The 20,116-nt window shown below is 43.0% G+C and overlaps 1 protein-coding gene across 1 annotated transcript; it reads right to left on the bottom strand.

Annotated features, from left to right (window-relative positions):
• Positions 1-249: 249 nt before the first annotated feature.
• mob1a (MOB kinase activator 1A) lies at positions 250-19,762 on the bottom strand. The gene is made up of 6 exons (XM_028457444.1): positions 19,597-19,762; positions 17,709-17,875; positions 16,369-16,462; positions 4,540-4,673; positions 1,770-1,933; positions 250-1,656 (listed from the first exon to the last, which is right to left on the bottom strand). Exons 1-6 carry the CDS (start codon positions 19,608-19,610, stop codon positions 1,579-1,581), a joined length of 651 nt encoding a protein of 216 aa, XP_028313245.1. The 5' UTR covers positions 19,611-19,762; the 3' UTR covers positions 250-1,578.
• Between the last annotated feature and the right edge of the window lie 354 nt (positions 19,763-20,116).

Genomic DNA, 20,116 nt, shown 5'->3' with positions numbered 1-20,116 from the left:
CGCATTATAAGATAGTATCTCAATTATGACTTAGTATCTTGTATTATGAGATAATAATACATTGGATTTTACATAGCGCCTTTTATAGATACTCAGTGCTTTAATTGATGTAATTATAAGCTAGTATCTCATAATTATGAGATAGTAATTATGACTTGATCTGTTTTTATTATTATTATTTTGCTTTTCTTAGGTTTTTATTACAGGCGAGATGCATTTTTTTTTTTTTTTTTTTTTGGTTTTTCTGACTGGCGGGAATGGGCTTCCATAAGACTGTGACTAGTTTTTTTTTAAAATACATGTGAATGAAAACTAAATAAAAATATATTGATACTTTCATAAACTAATAAAAATGAAACTATGATGTTCACATGGTACAAAATCCACGAAATCGTTCTTTTTGGAAGGTATCCAATCAAAACTAGTTTTGTTGCGTGGAAAGCAGGACAAGCCGGTAAGTGATCCAACAGGAAGCTACAGTAGCTGGTCGTAAGACGTCCAATGTGGTCTTCCACATCAAATCTATCTTTGTGTATTTACAAACATTAACACCATCTCATGTCGGGTTGATCAATGGTAACTGAATATTTAAAAACAATGCATGGACTAATATGTTCAGGTTTCATTTGTTCAGACAAATTTTATCAGGAAATTTACTTTTATCTCCTGACATGTTTGGACTGCCAACTGTCAGTCTACCTCAAAGGCATCTACTAATTGATTTGATGTATCGCCACAAGTTTGGGTTTGTTTCCTTCTGTCCCAATTACTTTTGCGTTGTCCATATCCATGATGTAATTTTCTTTTCTGCAGCTGTCTGATATTGCAGACTTGAAATACATCAAAGCAATTAGTAAACACCTCTGAGGAAGACTGACAGTTGGCAGTCGAAACATGTCAGGAGATCAAAAGTAAATTTCCTGAAAAAAAGTTGTCTGAATAAATGAAATTGGAATTAATGCACTAATAGTCGACTAAAATCTTAATGTCCTTTAGTCAACTAAAACTAAAATACATAACTTAAATAGTACTAATTACTATATTTTGACTAAAATTACCGCTAAGTTGCATTTTAGTCAAAAGACTTTGACTAAAATTTAATCAACATTTGCTGTCTGAATTAACACTGCCATGCACAAATGAAAGACATGAAAAATGTTTGTGATATTTGGTCAGTCACTGTTTAAAAAATCTACCTAAAGTCAATACAAAGTGATTTAGAAAAAGCGCAGTGCACCAGCTTCTAATACAAAAATGTAAAAAGCTGTTTTGACTTTCACTTTCAGGTGTGCTTGGTCCATTACAAAATTCAGTAGATCTGTGGAAAAATACTTGCCCCACTTGCACTATTTCAGATGATCTATAGGGACTAAAATATATATATATATATATATAAAAAGGCTCGAGGCAGTGTCCAAGAGAAAAAGGAAAAGGTAGAGTACAAAATTGAGGAAATGTGAAGGCACAGATTTTTAAAAGGCGAGACTAAAGGAGAAAGAGGTAGAAAAGGTAGCGAAGAGGATCTAAGGAGAAAAAGAAAAAGAGGAAAAAGAAAGTGGGGGAAATGTGCTGAAATGTCTATCTGTCCTTGGACCCCAGTTTCTCGATCAAGTCCTGCAGCGGGGAGAGCTCTCGTCTGTCGATGAGGCTGAACTCCTACAAGACAAAATAAAAAAACAAATAACTTTAACACTTTAAATCTTACATTAAAACAGTCCTTTCAGACAAACAGACGTGACTGTGTTCACACTGCATTGTAAAAGTCTGACCTGCACAAAGAAAATGAAGTGCTTGAAGGACGTGTTGAGGTGAGCCTCCTCCTGCAGCTGCATGACGGAGTCGAAATGTTGATGGTAGATGTGGGCGTAAACCCTGAAAAGCCGCTTCAGGATGGTTTTGGCCACGGACATGAAATTTTTGGGGAAGGGAACACCTGTGGGACGAAAGATGACAATATTTGATGTTTATTTTACCAGGAAGTCCTTTTATTAAGTTAAGGTATTAACTTATTCAGACAACTTGTTTTGTTTTCAGAGGTGTTTGCTGATCGCTTTGATGTGGACACATCAAAGCGATCAGCAGACGCCTCAAAGTTGACAGTTGAAACATGTAGTAATAATAATACTACATTTTATTTCTCAGGTGCCTTTCAAAACCTCTCAAGGTCATCTTACACTGAAAAAAATAAATAAATAAATTAAACAATAAAATATAAATTAATACAGTGAAAACATACACAGACTCGCACTCGCCAGCCTGACTCGTTTACTTATTCTAGACCAAAACGTAAAGAATTGTGTTGATCAAATAGCAGGGATTTACACTTTTATGCTGTGGGTGAGTAAAATGTAGGCATTGGTTAAATTAGATATTGAGAATTTACTTCAAACCTCGGCCTGAGTCAGTTCGAATGAGATCCTTAAATTCCAATTTTTACACCACCGAAAAGCACATCTTTGTTTATCTTCACCTCAGCTGTGAGGATGACGATTTTCATCTCGGAAAAGTTTTTTCCCTTGCCAATGTTTGTTTGATCTCAGTGGGCGGGGCCTCCAAACCAGGAATATTTGGGGCGTAACATGTTAATGACGATTAAATTCACCCATCGCATTTATGAACACCAGATCATTGGTAAGCTCTGATTGGTCATATACGAAAGTGTCATAAATCACACGTTGGTCCTGTCGTACGACACAATGTGCACTCAGAGTTACACCCAAAGTTTTCATGCAATGAGCACTAAGATGACTACAAAAATAACAGAAAAATGTACAAAAACAAAAATACACAGAAAAATGTACAAAAACAAAAATAACAGAAAAATGTACAAAAACAAAAATAACAGAAAAATGTACAAAAACAAAAATACACAGAATAAGAAGTTAAATACACAAAACGTAAATAAATTCCACAAAATGGCCAAAAAATACACAGAACGATTAAAAACAAGACAACATACACAAATGAGAAATATACAAAAATAAAAATAAAAAATAAAACAAAAAAACACGTACGGTAATCAGATTGGTCATTATTCTAAATGCTGATAATGTTGTGGCCCTCAGTCAGATAATCACATTTCTACATTTCTGTGGCCCCTGCTGTGAATAAAGTTTTTTTGTTTTACTTTGCAACAGACGTACAAGATAATGACAAAGACAACAGTGTAAGTCCACAACAACACACCCGAAACGACATTTACAAATATCTAAAAATCCTTCGCTTTACAATAATAAAGTGTGTGTGTGTGAGAGAGAGAGAGAGAGAGAGAGAGAGAGAGAGAGAGAGAGAGAGAGAGAGAGAGAGAGAGAGAGAGAGAGAGAGAGAGAGAGAGAGAGAGAGAGAGAGAAGAAAATAACTGGATGAGGGTGGGAGAAGAAGAAATAATATTAATTAATTGATGGCAGTAGTTTATCAGTCAGTTGAGAAAAATGCCAGAAAGAAAAAAGCAGATAAATACAAATATATGAATCAAGAAAGGTCCACGCACACGTGATATTGCAATGTATTTCGTATTGTGGGAGTCATTCACCGGTTGGTGGTAATTAAAGGTTTCACAAATAATGTTGGACTCTCGTGACGTAATCTAACCCAAACCATCTTTGCAAATCATCACACACGCACGCGCGCGCGCGCGCACACACACACGCACGCACACACACACACACAAAATTTTAATAGTTTTAATAATATATTATTAAATATGAATTAATATTAGTTTGAACATCTGATTGCTTTTCTCTGTTGGAGTTTCCTTGTACACAGAGTTATTTTGTTCCTTTTCTTTTCTTGTTTCTGCTTGAAAAAAAAACAAATCAATTAAATTTCATAATAAAATACTATTTATAGCCCTGGTGTCCAGAGAGAAAGCTGTGAATAAAGTGGTCCATCTGTGCCGTAGACACTCTCTCATGAAACAGTTTTATCTGATAGCAGTTTTAAGAGCAAGAAATATATCCCAAACCACAAAAGCCTCAATTTACCAAGTGAATAAATGAAATGGAGGAAATCAGTGTTGATCAGCACCGCACTGTAAATGTATCATTGGGAACACAAAGAGATACATTTCAGTTTTATTACTTTCACTCATAGATAAATAAGCAGAAGTCCTGGACTTTCCCACGCTGCCGTTTGAGAAGTTCAAAGTGAAGGAAAACTCAAACCACAACAGCTGTGGTAAGTAAACATGTAAAACCCAGCAGTGAGGAGGGTTGTGTTTGGGGAGCTTTTTGTCCTTTGTTGGCTTCTTTGCAGGCGAGTCACGCTTCAGTCTGACTTAAAGTCATGTGACTGACTTGGACAGTAAATTACTGACTGTTGCCTTTGGTTTCCTTGTTGCTATGTTTAGGTTTACAGCCAAACACGACACAGGTTTGTCTGGTCAAAACACGCTGGGGACAGACATGACATTTTAAATAGTAATTAACCAAGACAGAGGAAAAAAAAGTTTTGACTCACAGGGAAGTACGCGAATTACTTACTGCTCGTGTTAGCACAGCTTTGAACTCAGAATGTTAGCCGGTTTTCACTTCCACTCACCGATCTTTGAAGGAAACAGCGTCTCATCATCCAGCTGATCCTGCACCCACGTCATCAGGTAGTCGATGTACTTGGGTGCGGAGCATTTAATGGGCTTTTTGATGTTGGTGCCATCAGCCCAGTGGTACTCATATCTGCAGAAAGAAGACAACATTTATAATATGCAAATCAATGGAATCACTTGAATACAGGCCTTTGTACAATAATGTTGGTGTACTCCAGACTAGGAGTGTGACGATAAATCATAGAGATGTAACGATTAATCGTAAGGCAGTTAAAAATCGATTCATAGGTACCACGGTTCACATCGATGCTCTGAAAATTGAATCGCAGTACTTTTTTTAACCAGCAGAGCTATATATTAATCCTTCCAGAAGCGGACGTGACGGGCGGAATCTGCTACTACTTTCTTTCTGGCCGCCATTTACTGTTAACCATGCTCATAAATGATTCTTTACTCCTTTAGCACCGAAAGAATATCTGTAATATTACGTGAATATCTGTAAAAGTCAGGTTTTTCTATTAGCTCTGTCTGCTAGCATAGCTTCTCTTCTTCACTGGTGGAATAACTGCATGCCAACCGACCACTGGGTTACCAGCGCCCTCTGCTGGTCTAAACAAATATCTGACGTAAATACAGTAAAATGACTGTTTTTTTTTTTCTTAAAGTCCAATTGTTAATGCACAAAATACATTTTCAGTTGCACTTTTAAAAAGAACTATTACGCAGTTTTGAATTGTTTATTATAGAACCAGAATTTAAATTAATAGGCTTCTTCATTTGTATTATTCCTTTATTTATTTATTTAGTTAAATTGCATCATTTAGAATAGTTTATCAAGGGATTCTTTTGACAATGAAAAATAAAAGGAAAATAGTATAGTATTTTCCCCAAAAAAATAAAGGAATATTTTTCAGTCATTTGTCCACATTCCCATTTTGTAAAATAAATCGTGAGAAAATCGTATCGTGAACCCAGTATCGTGAATCGATTCGTATCGGGAGTTGAGTGAATCGTTACATCCCTAATAAATCACGTTTTTTTCTTCACACGATCGATTATCGATATGCTTCCGCAAATTTTTTTTAGCTATTTTTAAACCTTTTCTGCTTTTTCACCAACATGTGCAGGTAGGTCTTCACAGAAATGTTGTCACTGTTTGTTGAATAAACAAATATATTGTTTACTGGAATATTGCACTATAATGATGTCACTGGTAAGAAAGACCCCTTTTTGTTTACAGAAAGCACTATTGGAGATACTTTTTTGTTTACATTGGTGTGTTGACACTTATTTACAGAAATGTTGCACTAAAATAGTGTCACTGTTCACAGGACACTTTTTCAATGTATTGTCTTTCAGAGATATAAAATAAAAAAATTTTCTTGTTATGTCAGATTATCGTAGATTGATTTCTGACCAATATATAACGATAATCGCAGTATCGTGAGATAATTGTTATCGTGAGCTTTGTATCGTGTATCGTATCGTGAGGTACCCACCCCTACGCCAGACTAGATTTTCTCTTGGTCTTGTCTCGGAGTTGAAAGCATCTTTACTCGGTCTCGGAGTGCCCAAACTCTAGACTTTTTTGTCAAGACCAGCACTGATTTCTGATATTCTTCAACTTTACTAACATGATAATGAGGAGAAAAACTTAGTAAAACAATAAATATCTTCGATTCATGTGGTACCCTTTTTTTTTATCTGTCAAATGTATTTTAAAGAAACAAAGGAAACACTTTACTTGAAGTTTTATACACAAGGCTGAGATTACGCTGTCATTTTATCTCATTACCATGAATAAGGTGTCATTAAGGCTGTCATTAAGTGTTGTTCGCTAAATTATGACACCTTTGGAGCTATGTTGGCATTTTTTGGGTTAGGTGGAGGGATCTAGTGGAGTTAGGGTAACAAAGGGTTAGGGTAACCTTAATGACAGCCTTCATAACACCTTATTCATGCTAATGACAGGTGTCATGTCATAATAATGTCAGCCTTTATGTACAAAACTTCAATTAAAGTGTTACCAAAACTAAAACTAACAGAGAATATTCTTTAACTGTTGAACCTTTTCATGGTTTTTTAGACTGATTTTATGGTCTTGGTCTTGACTCAGTCTCGACTCCCAAAAGTCTTAGTCTTGTCTTGGTCTCAGGAAAGTCTTGGTCTCGGATAATGTGGTCCTGAACACAACACAGCCTTGTACAACACAGGCTACGTTGACATGCAAGAGCTTGAATTCAGAAGAAAAATTTAAATACTTTTTGAAAAAGATTTAAAATGACCTTGTAAACACCTAATTCAGAATGAAAATGACCATTCCAAATTAAACTTGAATCTGAATTAAGTGGCTGGTTTATTCTGATTTTTCCAAATGGAATAATTCCTCAATCTTGTATATGTTTTGTTCCACTTTTAATTAACTTCTGGTGTCACGGTTTGAGTTTACCTCATACTGAGATTGATTATGAGCATGCGCACTACCGGAAAATGAGTTTTTGCTAGTTCCGCTGTGAGCTTTGCTACTTCCGCCGTGCTGAGATTAAAAATTCAATTTCAAAGCTAATGTTACTTGACGAGTGCTGAATGGCTCCTTTTCTTGGGGAAAAATGTACAACTGCTCAATAAAAAGGAGAGGTTCCACCGCCACAAAGAAAAGATAGAGGTTAATCTTCTTCATGGTGAAAGGTCATTTATTTTCCAAAAAAATATGATTATAATATACATTGCAATAAATAACAGTTCATCTAATGTAACTGTACAATAATAAGCTGTTGTATTCATATAAATCTGATCATGATAATCATTTTTTTTTAATCATTGGTCGATTTTTTTATCAATAGCCGACTGATGTGATGTTTTAAGCATTTTTATTTTTTTTTATCAGTACAGATACACATGTACCCGTGCTGGGTACGTAGCAGTCACATGCTGTGATTGTAAGAGAATCTCAGTACGGAGGTAAACTCAGACCATGACACCGGTCGTTCTGTGCATGCTTGTCCTGTTACGATGACGCGCCGGTGACGATTCAACATGGCAGCCAAAAAGCAAGTGTTGGACTCGAACCAAGACTATTAATTTAATAAGAGCCTTAGAAGATATGAATATAATGAAAAGAGTGGATAGACAGAAGCATCAACACACACGGACATCAGCAAACATGAAGCCTTGCACCAGGGCGCGGAGCTTCACTAAGTTCTCCTTCCACTCAAAATCCTGTATAGTTCTCCGTTATTCTATCTCCTCCTCCTGCTCAGCTGACCAAAGTGAAACAGTGTGTTATTGTCAGGCTGCTGCTTTAAAACTACAATCAAAATGAAAATGAAATTATTATGTGGTCTTCTAAGTTGTAGCTGAAAAGAAAAGGTTTGTTGTGTGTGTTTTTCTCGATAGACGTGAACACATAACGTTCTTCTGAATAATGAATTCTGAATTAAAAAACCATGTAACCATGGCCTGTAGTCACTCAAATTTGGTTTTCTGAGCAGACAAAAGCAACACTAGGAAGTGAGATAAGCTAACAGAAGAACTGGAGACGTAGTTTTGATGGTGGTTACGTCAACAGGAAGTGAGCCCCCGTCTCTTCCTCCTGATTGCAGCCTGTCTTGAAGAAAGAGCGACAAAAGAGGAAGCGCTAAATGAAGAGCCTCTCTTAGGGAGGAACACAAGCAATGTTTGAATTCCGTTTTTTAATTCTACTACATGACAAGGATTCAGTGAAAGGGCATTTTTTTACATCATTACTGTTCACTTCAATGAGTCCACACACATAAACACAACAACGTCTGCAGGAATCAGTTTGTCTGCAACATACTGGTGTTAGTGCAGCCTTTTACAGTTGTTTTGTGTTTGGAGTTTGTATATTATTCAGTTTATCTACGTCACATTAATGTGGAGTAAATAAATCATCTGCTCAGGTTCACTCAGTTTTTTTACACTGAAAATAATTATTAGGTTTCTTTGGCAACAAACCAGTCCAACACATCTGTGAACCACCCAGACACAAATTATGTAAGTGTGAGAAGAATGAAGGACTTACTTGGAAACTTACAGCTGAGTCATCATGAGTGTGTGGTAGAAAATGACATATTGACAAACAGACGTTTGTGTAGAAATAGTCCCTGAACTGTGATGAGTAAGGTGGGACGATAATACAGCAAACAATGATTGTTCATTTTAATTTAGATGTTAAAAAAAAACACTGACAGTTGAGCAGACACATTTTAACAAGTTTAGAGCTACTACTGTATCTATTTCCAACACCACGGTCGTGATGACAAAGATAATTTGTCATGTGCCAAAATTTCCTGATCGTCCTGCTCTATTGAGCAACGCAAAAACAATGTGACGAGGAACCAGGAAGAAACACAGAGCAGGTAAACTTCATGCGTTTTCCAGCAGGAAACCTAATTACAGCCAAACGACTGTGATCTGCATCCATTCGCTGAAGGTTGAGTCAACTTAAAAACCCATGACTTTAACCATGTTTTTAGGCTGCGCTACCAGACTCAAAACGCCACTCACTTTGTTGTTGTTGTTCTTGTTGTGTACACTAGTTAAAATCCCAACTCCTCTGTTATTGGTGAACGGATCGGGCTGAAATTTGGTAGGTATAATCTATGGATGTGTACACATCGACGCTCGGATCTCGATTTTCGATTTGGGGCCCAGGGGGGAAAAAAACAAAAGTTGATTTCTTATTTATTTGGGAGTCAAATATTACTTTTTTTTTTTTTTTTTTTTTTTTTTTTTTCACCTTGTTTGCACATGCTGTTGAAGGTTAACACTACAAGAAGTGCAATCTTTTAACAGCAATGCATATTTTATTATTGCAATTAAATAAATGAATTTATTTCATTGCATAATTGTGACCATCACCAGCCCTCCCTAGGGAAGGGTAAATACTTTATTAAAGGGAGGATGTAAAAGAGAGAGGGCAGTGTTACACCAGGGTGAGGGGGGTGGGGGGGGGGAGTTAACAGGGAGGAGGGATACAAGATAGGAAAACGAATGGGTGGGGAATAATCAATAAGTTTCAAGTGATGTGATGTGAAATTGTGGTTGTGTATATTGTGCTTATTGTTGTGTTATCAAGCCAGTCTGGTGACCAGTGTGCGGCTTAGGAATAATGATGGTGGCTGTGAGCAGAGGAGGAAGTGAGTGGAAGTTACATAAAACAGGTATTTGGGAACAACGTGTCTATGGTTGAGCCCAGTATGAGTGTTATCCCACAGCCCGAGGCCAGTGCGTCCATGACAAATGTGATTCCAAGAGCCGCTACTGCAAAACCCATAAGCCGTCCCCGGGCCCGAAGAAGCAGTCGGGCCAGCAGAAAGAGCGAGAGATCTAGGGGCCCCCGGCGACCACCCCACGGCCAAGCAGCCCCCCGAACGCCCCCAAGGTCCCAAGCCGAGAGGCTGCCATTGCCCCCCCCATACACACCCGAAAAGCCCCCAAGGAGCCAAGGACCCAGCGCACCACGCCACCGACTCCAACCCCCAACCCCCAGGCCCCCCAGCCCCCCACCCCCCCACCACCACCCACACCCCCGCGCCCAGCCCCCCGAGGGGAGGGCCCAGAGAGCCCCCCGCCCGAGACCCCAGCGGAGGAGCCAAAGCCCACGCCCAGCAGACGACCAGAGCCACGCCGAACGGGCAGCCGGCGGGCCCCCGCCGGTGAGCCCAGAGCCAGCAAGGACCCGACCCCAGGCCAGGAGGACCCGGAATGGATGCAGCACCAGGAGCAGCCCGCCCAGGGCGAACGACCACACCCCAAGCCGCATAAGGCACCAGGGGGCCGCTGGGAGTCCCCCCGCCGGTCCCGAGGCACCCCAACCTAGCCCCCCGGGCGCCCCAGATGCCGATGCCGCCCGCGCCACGAGCTTCAGTTCTTTAAAGCCAGGGCCCCCTCCAGAGGCCAAGCCAGACCGCCCCGCCGGGATGTGGCCCCCTAATTTAACCCCGACACTCTGCCTCACGGGGGACTGCCCAAACAGGGGCCGCACCAGAAGGTATGCAAGGGCGCGGCACGCGCCACCCGCCCCAGAAGACCCCCGCCAGGACCGGCCCGGCCAGCCGGCCAAGCACCCCGGGCCCCAGAAGCACCCCCAGGGACCAGGACCCCCCAAGGGCAAGCCCCCGGGCCAAGCCCCCCGGGACGCGCCCCCCACCCCAGCCCAGGTCCCGGCCACAGCCCAGCAGGACCGCACAGCCCCAGACGGCACAAGGCCAGCAGCCCAGGGCCCGCCGCCCCCCGGACAGCGCAAGTCACAGGGCAGCGCCCCCCGCCGGCCCGCGAGCAACCGGCGACCCCCACCGCGGGGACGGAGGCACCCCAACGGCACACATCCAGCGCGGGACAGCAGCCCCCAGCCAAAGATGCCCCGGACCCACCCACCAGTCCGCAGATGGCAGGACATACCCACCAGGCGGCCGAAAGCAACCTCAACCATCGGAACAGCTAACGCCGCCCCCCCAGTAAACAGCATCATCCCGAGGCGCCAAACAACCCTGCCCCAACCCCGGTGAGGACACCAGCACCCCCCCAGCACACCCACCCCCCAAACCGGCGAGGCAGGCCGCCCCGGGCCCGCACACCGCGGGGCCCGCCCCCAAGGCCACCAGGAGACAAAGCAAGCACCAAGCCACACCCAAGGGGGAGAGGCACCCCCGCGCCCCACCCGGCCGACACAGCCCGGAAAGACCCCGCAAGGAGAGACCCCGGCAAAGCCCCCCCGAGACCCACCGCCACGCCCGACCGCACCATCTTGATGTGCTTTTACTCTATGCAGTGGCCCAGCCACCAACAGAGGGGCCAGGCCCCCACCGGAGAGGCCCAAATATGTGTGCCAACCCACCACCCTGTTATGGTGCCTCTCCATTCCCCAATGGAGAGGCACTTCCCGATCCCCTGTGTGAATGTGTGTGTTTGGTGGATGTATGGGGTGTAATTAAAAGAAGGGGGATGGAGGGGAGCGGTGCTCCCCCTCCAGCCTCTGTGGATTTATGTGTATGTGGTGTAATAGGCCGGAGGGTGTAAATGATGATACACCCTCCGGGGGGTGACATGTTGAGATGCGATTAAAATTGGAGGGATTAGTAGGGCAACTAGAGGTGGGAGGGCCGCCCCCATGCCACTACATAGTAACACAGGTGGCGGCCTCCTCCACCCCCAGCCCCACCATCCAGCCCCCCAAGGGTTGGGTATTGGTGTGTGGTGCATTTTCTGAGTGAGCCAGACCAGCTGGGAGTGGGGTGAAGTGAACATGTAGGAGGCCTGTCCAGTGTGAGCCGGGCCCGTCCGCGTGGCGGGCCACGCGAGAGGGTAGATGGTGCAGACGGGCAAGTGGCACTGCGGGCCCCGGAACAGCACAGCCGGAGACCCCCCCCCACGGCACCCCCCCAGACCGCGCCGGCCCCGCGGAGCACGGCGACACCCCCCACCCCCGGGCACAGCCAGGCACCCACAACATCCCCCGGCCCCCCCGGGGGCGACCCCCCCCGCCCGCCGGCCCGGAGCAACGCCACCCCCGCCACCAAGGGGAGCGGCCGAGCAGGGGGGAGGCCCATGCCCGCACCAGGGCCAGCACAGGCCCACCCGGCGCCACGATACAACACTCTCCACCGGGAGGCGGCCCCGGCCCCCCCGACGAGAGAGGACGCCATCCACCGCCAAGCAGGGCCATCCCGCCAGCCACGGACCGGCAAGCCAGAGTACCGAAGCACCCCCCGCCCGGAACCGCCCCCCCCCGCCAACGGCGCCAATAGGGCCCCCCCCCCCCCCACGGAGGCAATCCCCGACGACCCACGCACCGGCACGAGACACCCCCCCGACGCCAGCACACCCCGAACAACAGCGGGCCCAAGGCCACCAGCCCCGCCCCGCCCAAGGCTGCGCAGCGCCGCCACGAGCCGCGGAGTCAAATATTACGACAGTTGGTGGGACCGAATCATTAACACATACCAATATATGAATGGGCCCCATTACTCCGTATGTCCCACGCGGGCGCCATGGACTGAATTCTCTGGATCGTGGTACATGCTAACTTGTTTGCAAGGTAGGGCCTCCGATTTACAGAATTCACGTTCTTGAACAGAAAAAGCCACCAGACCCTTTTTTAAAAAAAAAAAACCTAAATCAAAATCTCGATCTAAAAGTGCATTTGCACGCTATTTTTTTTTAACCAAAAATCTCTCCCTACGTGTTACGGTTCGACTAGTGATCATGTTATCCCACCAGGCGGCCGAAAGCAACCTCAACCATCGGAACAGCTAACGCCGCCCCCCCAGTAAACAGCATCATCCCGAGGCGCCAAACAACCCTGCCCCAACCCCGGTGAGGACACCAGCACCCCCCCAGCACACCCACCCCCCAAACCGGCGAGGCAGGCCGCCCCGGGCCCGCACACCGCGGGGCCCGCCCCCAAGGCCACCAGGAGACAAAGCAAGCACCAAGCCACACCCAAGGGGGAGAGGCACCCCCGCGCCCCACCCGGCCGACACAGCCCGGAAAGACCCCGCAAGGAGAGACCCCGGCAAAGCCCCCCCGAGACCCACCGCCACGCCCGACCGCACCATCTTGATGTGCTTTTACTCTATGCAGTGGCCCAGCCACCAACAGAGGGGCCAGGCCCCCACCGGAGAGGCCCAAATATGTGTGCCAACCCACCACCCTGTTATGGTGCCTCTCCATTCCCCAATGGAGAGGCACTTCCCGATCCCCTGTGTGAATGTGTGTGTTTGGTGGATGTATGGGGTGTAATTAAAAGAAGGGGGATGGAGGGGAGCGGTGCTCCCCCTCCAGCCTCTGTGGATTTATGTGTATGTGGTGTAATAGGCCGGAGGGTGTAAATGATGATACACCCTCCGGGGGGTGACATGTTGAGATGCGATTAAAATTGGAGGGATTAGTAGGGCAACTAGAGGTGGGAGGGCCGCCCCCATGCCACTACATAGTAACACAGGTGGCGGCCTCCTCCACCCCCAGCCCCACCATCCAGCCCCCCAAGGGTTGGGTATTGGTGTGTGGTGCATTTTCTGAGTGAGCCAGACCAGCTGGGAGTGGGGTGAAGTGAACATGTAGGAGGCCTGTCCAGTGTGAGCCGGGCCCGTCCGCGTGGCGGGCCACGCGAGAGGGTAGATGGTGCAGACGGGCAAGTGGCACTGCGGGCCCCGGAACAGCACAGCCGGAGACCCCCCCCCACGGCACCCCCCCAGACCGCGCCGGCCCCGCGGAGCACGGCGACACCCCCCACCCCCGGGCACAGCCAGGCACCAACAACATCCCCCGGCGCCCCAGGGGGCGACCCCCGCCGCCCGCCGGCCCGGAGCAACGCCACCCCGCCACCAAGGGGAGCGGCCGAGCAGGGGGGAGGCCCATGCCCGCACCAGGGCCAGCACAGGCCCACCCGGCGCCACGATACAACACTCTCCACCGGGAGGCGGCCCCGGCCCCCCCGACGAGAGAGGACGCCATCCACCGCCAAGCAGGGCCATCCCGCCAGCCACGGACCGGCAAGCCAGAGTACCGAAGCACCCCCAGCCCGGAACCGCCCCCCCACGCCAACGGCGCCAATAGAGCCCCCCCCCCCCCACGGAGGCAATCCCCGACGACCCACGCACCGGCACGAGACACCCCCCCGACGCCAGCACACCCCGAACAACAGCGGGCCCAAGGCCACCAGCCCCGCCCCGCCCAAGGCTGCGCAGCGCCGCCACGAGCCGCGGAGTCAAATATTACGACAGTTGGTGGGACCGAATCATTAACACATACCAATATATGAATGGGCCCCATTACTCCGTATGTCCCACGCGGGCGCCATGGACTGAATTCTCTGGATCGTGGTACATGCTAACTTGTTTGCAAGGTAGGGCCTCCGATTTACAGAATTCACGTTCTTGAACAGAAAAAGCCACCAGACCCTTTTTTAAAAAAAAAAAACCTAAATCAAAATCTCGATCTAAAAGTGCATTTGCACGCTATTTTTTTTTAACCAAAAATCTCTCCCTACGTGTTACGGTTCGACTAGTGATCATGTTATCTTGTGATTGAAAATAAATGCAGAGCCTCATCTGAAGTGTGTTTTTAATAAGGGTGTTAGAAAAAATCGTTTTGACAATATATCGCAATATTTTAAAGAGCAATTATCGTATCGATCCAAAGAAAGTCAAAATCAATTTTTTACATTATGTTTTTTTTATAAAGAAAAAAAAACACCATTTAATGTCACTAACATATGCATAGCACGTAAATGCCCGGTCACTAGGTGTCAGTGAACCACATCAGACCTTGTTAAACTACCTCACTCCTCAATGCATTTTAGCTTACGTTAATAAAACATACTGGGCACTTTTATAGATGCATATGGTTACTTTAAAAAAAAAACCAAAAAAAACAGAATCAGAATCTGTTGTAGAAGCAAAAGTTAAACTTTTTTGGAAAATGTAATTTGACAGTTTGATGAAGTAAACACTTGTTTTTGATATTTGTACTTCAATTACAGTTGGTCACCATTTAATTGTTCTCGCAATTGAAAAAAAAAAAAATGAAATAAAGTGTATGTCAACATTTTGTACTCGTCTTTGTAATTATTGATATTGCAATGTATTTCGTATTGTCATATAGTCATTCACCGGTTGGTGGTAATTAAAGGTTTCACAAATAATGTTGTACTCTCGTGACGTAATCTAACCCAAACCATCTTTGCAAATCATCTGAAGCATTTAAAATATAGATGTATTAACAGTAGTTGACTCTATTAACCCTATCTCGCATGTTTGGTATAATTTTGAGAAGCTTAATAACCACTACAGTAATCTAAATAAGGAAAGACAACGTGACAAAACAAAACGGAAAAGTGTAAAGTGACCCCGAGATTGGAATATAATATAATAAAATAATTGTCATCATCATATTAGAGAGTGATATTAGGGTTGGGGTCAATTATAAATGTAATCGCACAATTATGACATAACTATAACTGTCATTTTAAAAATCTGTTGCTGTCATGAAGTTGTAATTCAGTTCAGATAATTAACTTTGTAATTATATTTCCATGAAAATTCAATAAAAATTGTCAATTATAATTTAACGCTAAACTGTGGAACCATGTTAAAGTTCTATGTACAGTTCTACACATATGTAGTTACCAATTATTAACGTATGTTTCATATCAAGCTTTCCCACATTTTATTATTTAAAAAAATATTAAAACCTATATTTTCATTGACTAGTAACTCTAACAAGGTAATCAATAGATAGGAAAGAAATTACAAGATAGATATTTGTTTTTAGTGTATTTTACAGCTGATTTAGGACCCGTTATCAAAAGAGATGCTAACAGAAAGCTAACACAAGAGGAAGGTTAACTTTTATTAGGTTATTTAGTTCAAGCTCAGTAATTGAGTATTTGTAATTGAACTTCAGTAATTGAGAACTTAATTGTAACTGACTTTCTGAGATTATTGTAATTTAATTGAAATTGAAAAAAAAGTGCTGGTAACTGTGACCGTAATGAAATTGTAATTGAACATGGATAATTGAAAATGTAATTGTAACTGACAAATGTATTTGACCCCAACCCTGAGTGACATTGATCAACCCACATTATAACAGATGTGCTGTTGGACTTCTGTGTAAACCATTGTCATCTGTGTTAAATATAAAGATTGTTTTGAAGCCTGAAGAGGTCAAACTGTATTTTTTTAAAATAAGCTAAGCCCAAATATGACCATGTGTGAACCATAAAGTACAGAGAGCAATATAAAAAAAAAAAAAAAAAAAAAAAAAAAAAAAAAAAACCGCTGAACTGATTGGATGATCACCTGGGGCCTGCAGACATGACGGAGCAGCTGGTCTCAGTGCAGAACTCAGTGATGGTGCCATACAGCATGTTGATTTGATTAAAAAAGTCCACGGCTAAAAGAAAAAGGAGAAGTGTTCAACTGTTAGCTGTGGGTGACAGGCACTAAAAATAAAGATTTGCTACAGCAGGTCTTCCTAAAATACACTTAAATGTGTTTTTCTGTCATAGGGAGAACCTCGTGTTGGTTCCCGTCAAACCAGTCAAACCCAGAAAACCCAATCTATTCGTATTGAATTCACGTAAAGTTCAACTAGGGCTGGGCAATCTATCAGGATATCGAGTCTTCTATTTTGGCAATACAGAAAATTACAATATGGCCTATATCGATGCATTTTTATTCTATAGCTAATTTTGTATTAAAATACTGTTTTAGGAGTCGCTGCTTTCACTACGTCTCAGAACAGTATGAAAATCACAGTTAGATGAATTAATGAGTGCACCCTAACCCAGACCTTCCCCTAAACAAGCCACACTACAGAACTCACTCACACGTGCTGTCCCTTATAGTAGAAAAAGCTAAAAGTCGAGCATATTGTGCAGCTGTTTGTTAACTAATGTCCCAGTCCCACTGTGTATTTTTTCATCCTTGTGTGTATTGTTTTTGTTCTTTTGTGTGTGTTTTGGTCATTTTGGACTTCTTTCTGAGTAGTTTTGTGTATTTTTAGGTATGTATGTTGTTCTTTGATTTCTTTTGTCCCATTGTGTATTTTTAGTTCTTCTATGTATTTCTGTTCCATCGTGCATTATTTTCTCTTTGTGAATTTTTGTTGATCTTTTGCGTATTTCTCCATTGATTTGTGCGGTTTTTTTTGTGTATTTTTTTTCAACTTTTGTGTATTTTTTTGTCCTATTAAGTATTTGTGTAGTTATTTTGTGTTTTTGGAGCAATTTTGTTTATTTTTTTCATTTACTTTTGGGGTCACTAGTTGCCCATATTTGCAATATACGCACAAGTTTTTCTTAAATGATTGAGATTCATATCGTATATCGCCATTTTGAGAAAAAATATTGAAATTTTCCTCCATATCGGCCAGCCTTAAGTTCAACAAAGGGTTAATACACAAAAGGCCTTTCTTAGTTTATTACACAGAACTCCAAGTAAATGTAAAAAAAAATATTTACATGTAAATCTTTTTTTTGTATTGTTTCACTTTACAGATATGATCGCCCATTACTTCAGCCCCTACATATTTCTCATCTTAAAAGTTGTAAATTAATATGTGATAATCCATGTTTAATCTCAACATTTGTCACAGGTAGACAGTTTTAAGAGTCAGATGTTTGTGCACATTTACTCACTGTTGACAGCGATCCATTCATTGAGATCTTCGCCCTCAGGCAGCATGACGGCTTGTCTCAGGTTTCCACTGCCCAGAGTGGCCTCAGCGTGTTTCAGCAGTTCATACTGGTGCGATCCCTCTGGGATGTTCTTCTTCGGTCTGAAGGTCTTAGACGAGCGACTGCCACTGGAAGAAAAATTGAATGAGCATAGGGCAGGATTTGAGAAAAAAAAACATTCATTTAAAAACATTTTTTTGCAGCTGTGGCTACATTGTAGCTTATCGCCACTGGTAAACTGATGTGGGTGTCTAGTGTGAATGAATAATGGTTTCTGGGTGTGCTTTGAGTCTCCTTGAAAAAAGCGCAATATAAATCAAAGCCATTATAGTTATTTCTTGTCTATACATTGTCTGTGAGTATTTATTAGTAGAGGACCTATACCAAGGTGAGTAATTAATCTAACTCCATTTATCATGACCTTTCACCAAATAACTTATGGTTTTAAAGTAAGGCAATAACAAAAAAAATTGGCCATCAGAGAGTTATACATTTCATTTTTCACTGTAAAAAATTCCTGGTGAAAACCCAGACAGTGTTTTTGTCTGTCAATTATATTGAAAATAACACTAAATTTAAAGAGAGAATGTTCTTTAACTGTTCAGCCTTGTCATGGAATTTAAAATAGATTTTTATGGTCTTGTCTTTCGGTGCATTCTAGTCTCGGTCTTGGATAATGTGTTCTAGATTACAATACTATCTGAAAGAGGGGGTAGTATCTATTGCCCAGCTTCCAAAAGTGGGGTACGCAAATTGTCATAGGGGTACATGAATAGAAATTAAAAAACATTGATTAATGTACCCAAGTTTGTACTTTACACGAAGTATAACTCATACAAAAACAATGTAAAGCACCAACATTAACCAAGCAATACGTGACATATCAGTCGCTGCAGAATTTTCTCTTTCAAATGTCATTAATTTTTAGTCCAATTTTTATTTAATTTGTGGAAATTATGTTAAATAATTGCAGGAAAATTGACTTTTTTTGAACAATTTTACTTTTAAAATGTCTGCAGTCATGGGTAAAAAGCATGGGAAACCTGCGATTCTCCAAATATTGTGGAATATACATTGAATTTCTATATTTAAATATCTGAATTATATTGTAATCTGGACAATAATTTGTGTTTTTTTCAGTCTTTTTAACTTTCTCGTGCAGGCCAAATTTGATGGTCTAAAAAAACAGATTTGTGCTGATGGGCTACGTTGTATATGACATTACAAATTACAGTATTATGTTTTTAAGTGTGCAGGAGTAGGGGGTACATGGCTTCATGAAGGTTTACGGGACTGTGAAAAGTTTGGGAACCACAGATCTATTGTAAAGTCCCAATGCAAATATTGTCTTTACAGTCTTTAGATATGATCCTTAAGCAGCCGTTTTTTAATGCAGTGGAAGAAAAAAAAAAAAAACAGCAACTTGGTTTCAAGCTTCTCACTGCAGCTCATGATCAAGTGCTGGCACTTCACCACAGACAGGAAGTGTGACAGTGCAGGACCGGAAGTCTGAGAAATAAGCGACACGAGAAACTAAACAAGCTCCAGACAGCCAACGAGTCCAATATAACACAAGTATAAATGTGTTCAGTAAAATCATTAATGTCCTACATAATGTCGTCAAATAGTGTTTTACTCCCTACGCAAATAGAGTACAAGAGTGAGAGTACAAAGTTGAACTTTGCACTAGTTTAAAGTGGTGGTGTTGTATAGTTAATTGTCATTAGTTTATCTGGTGTCCAGTAGTTGAAGGCTGACTTCGTCTCACTTTTACTACCTTTGATAAACTCTTGTAGCGGAGCAGCTAACACGGACACGCTTTAACTCGGTACACTGAGACTGTACTTACAACAGGAAGCTCATGGTGGACAGACGGTCAGTTGGTCGGTGGTCCAGACCCAGTCACAAACGGTTTTAACCAGCACAGAGACGAGCAGAACTGGGTGAGCTAACAACGACTCTCAGGCTAACATAAAGCTGCACCCACAGCTGCTCTTCCTCTGTCCACCACTCATTACAACCCACACACACAATAGCGCCCCCCACAGGCCGTAGAAAGCTACTAAACACACAAATATGAATACTAGGGTGGGATTCTACGATACACTAGAGCCAGGAGTCTTCAACCTGCGGCTCTGGAGCCTCATGTGACTCTTTGACTCTATGGCAATGGCTCCCTGTAGCTTTAGAAAAAATATTAAAATAATAAATTGTTATTTCTTACAGATCAATGACATTAACTTCAAATAAAATCCTGATAAAAACAATTGCTTAACCTAAAAATAAATCACATTGTGCAATAACTATTTCTTACTTCAACTCCTGCAACCTCTACAGATTTTCAATTCTCCTTACACCTGTGGCTACCT

This window comes from Gouania willdenowi, chromosome 9 (genome assembly GCF_900634775.1).
Source record: "Gouania willdenowi chromosome 9, fGouWil2.1, whole genome shotgun sequence".
Classification (NCBI taxonomy): Eukaryota; Metazoa; Chordata; class Actinopteri; order Blenniiformes; family Gobiesocidae; genus Gouania; species Gouania willdenowi.
Note: the sequence above shows the minus strand (reverse complement) of the source record. Positions and strands in the feature narration are given on the sequence as shown.

What these genes read in the sequence shown, in the direction of transcription:
- mob1a (XM_028457444.1), bottom strand. An exon ending in TGAATGGATCGCTGTCAACA is followed by an intron (nt 16,463 to 17,708) that starts GTGAGTAAATGT and finishes TTTTTCTTTTAG; the next exon opens with CCGTGGACTTTTTTAATCAA. An exon ending in GTCATGTCTGCAGGCCCCAG is followed by an intron (nt 4,674 to 16,368) that starts GTGATCATCCAA and finishes TTCTTTCTGCAG; the next exon opens with ATATGAGTACCACTGGGCTG.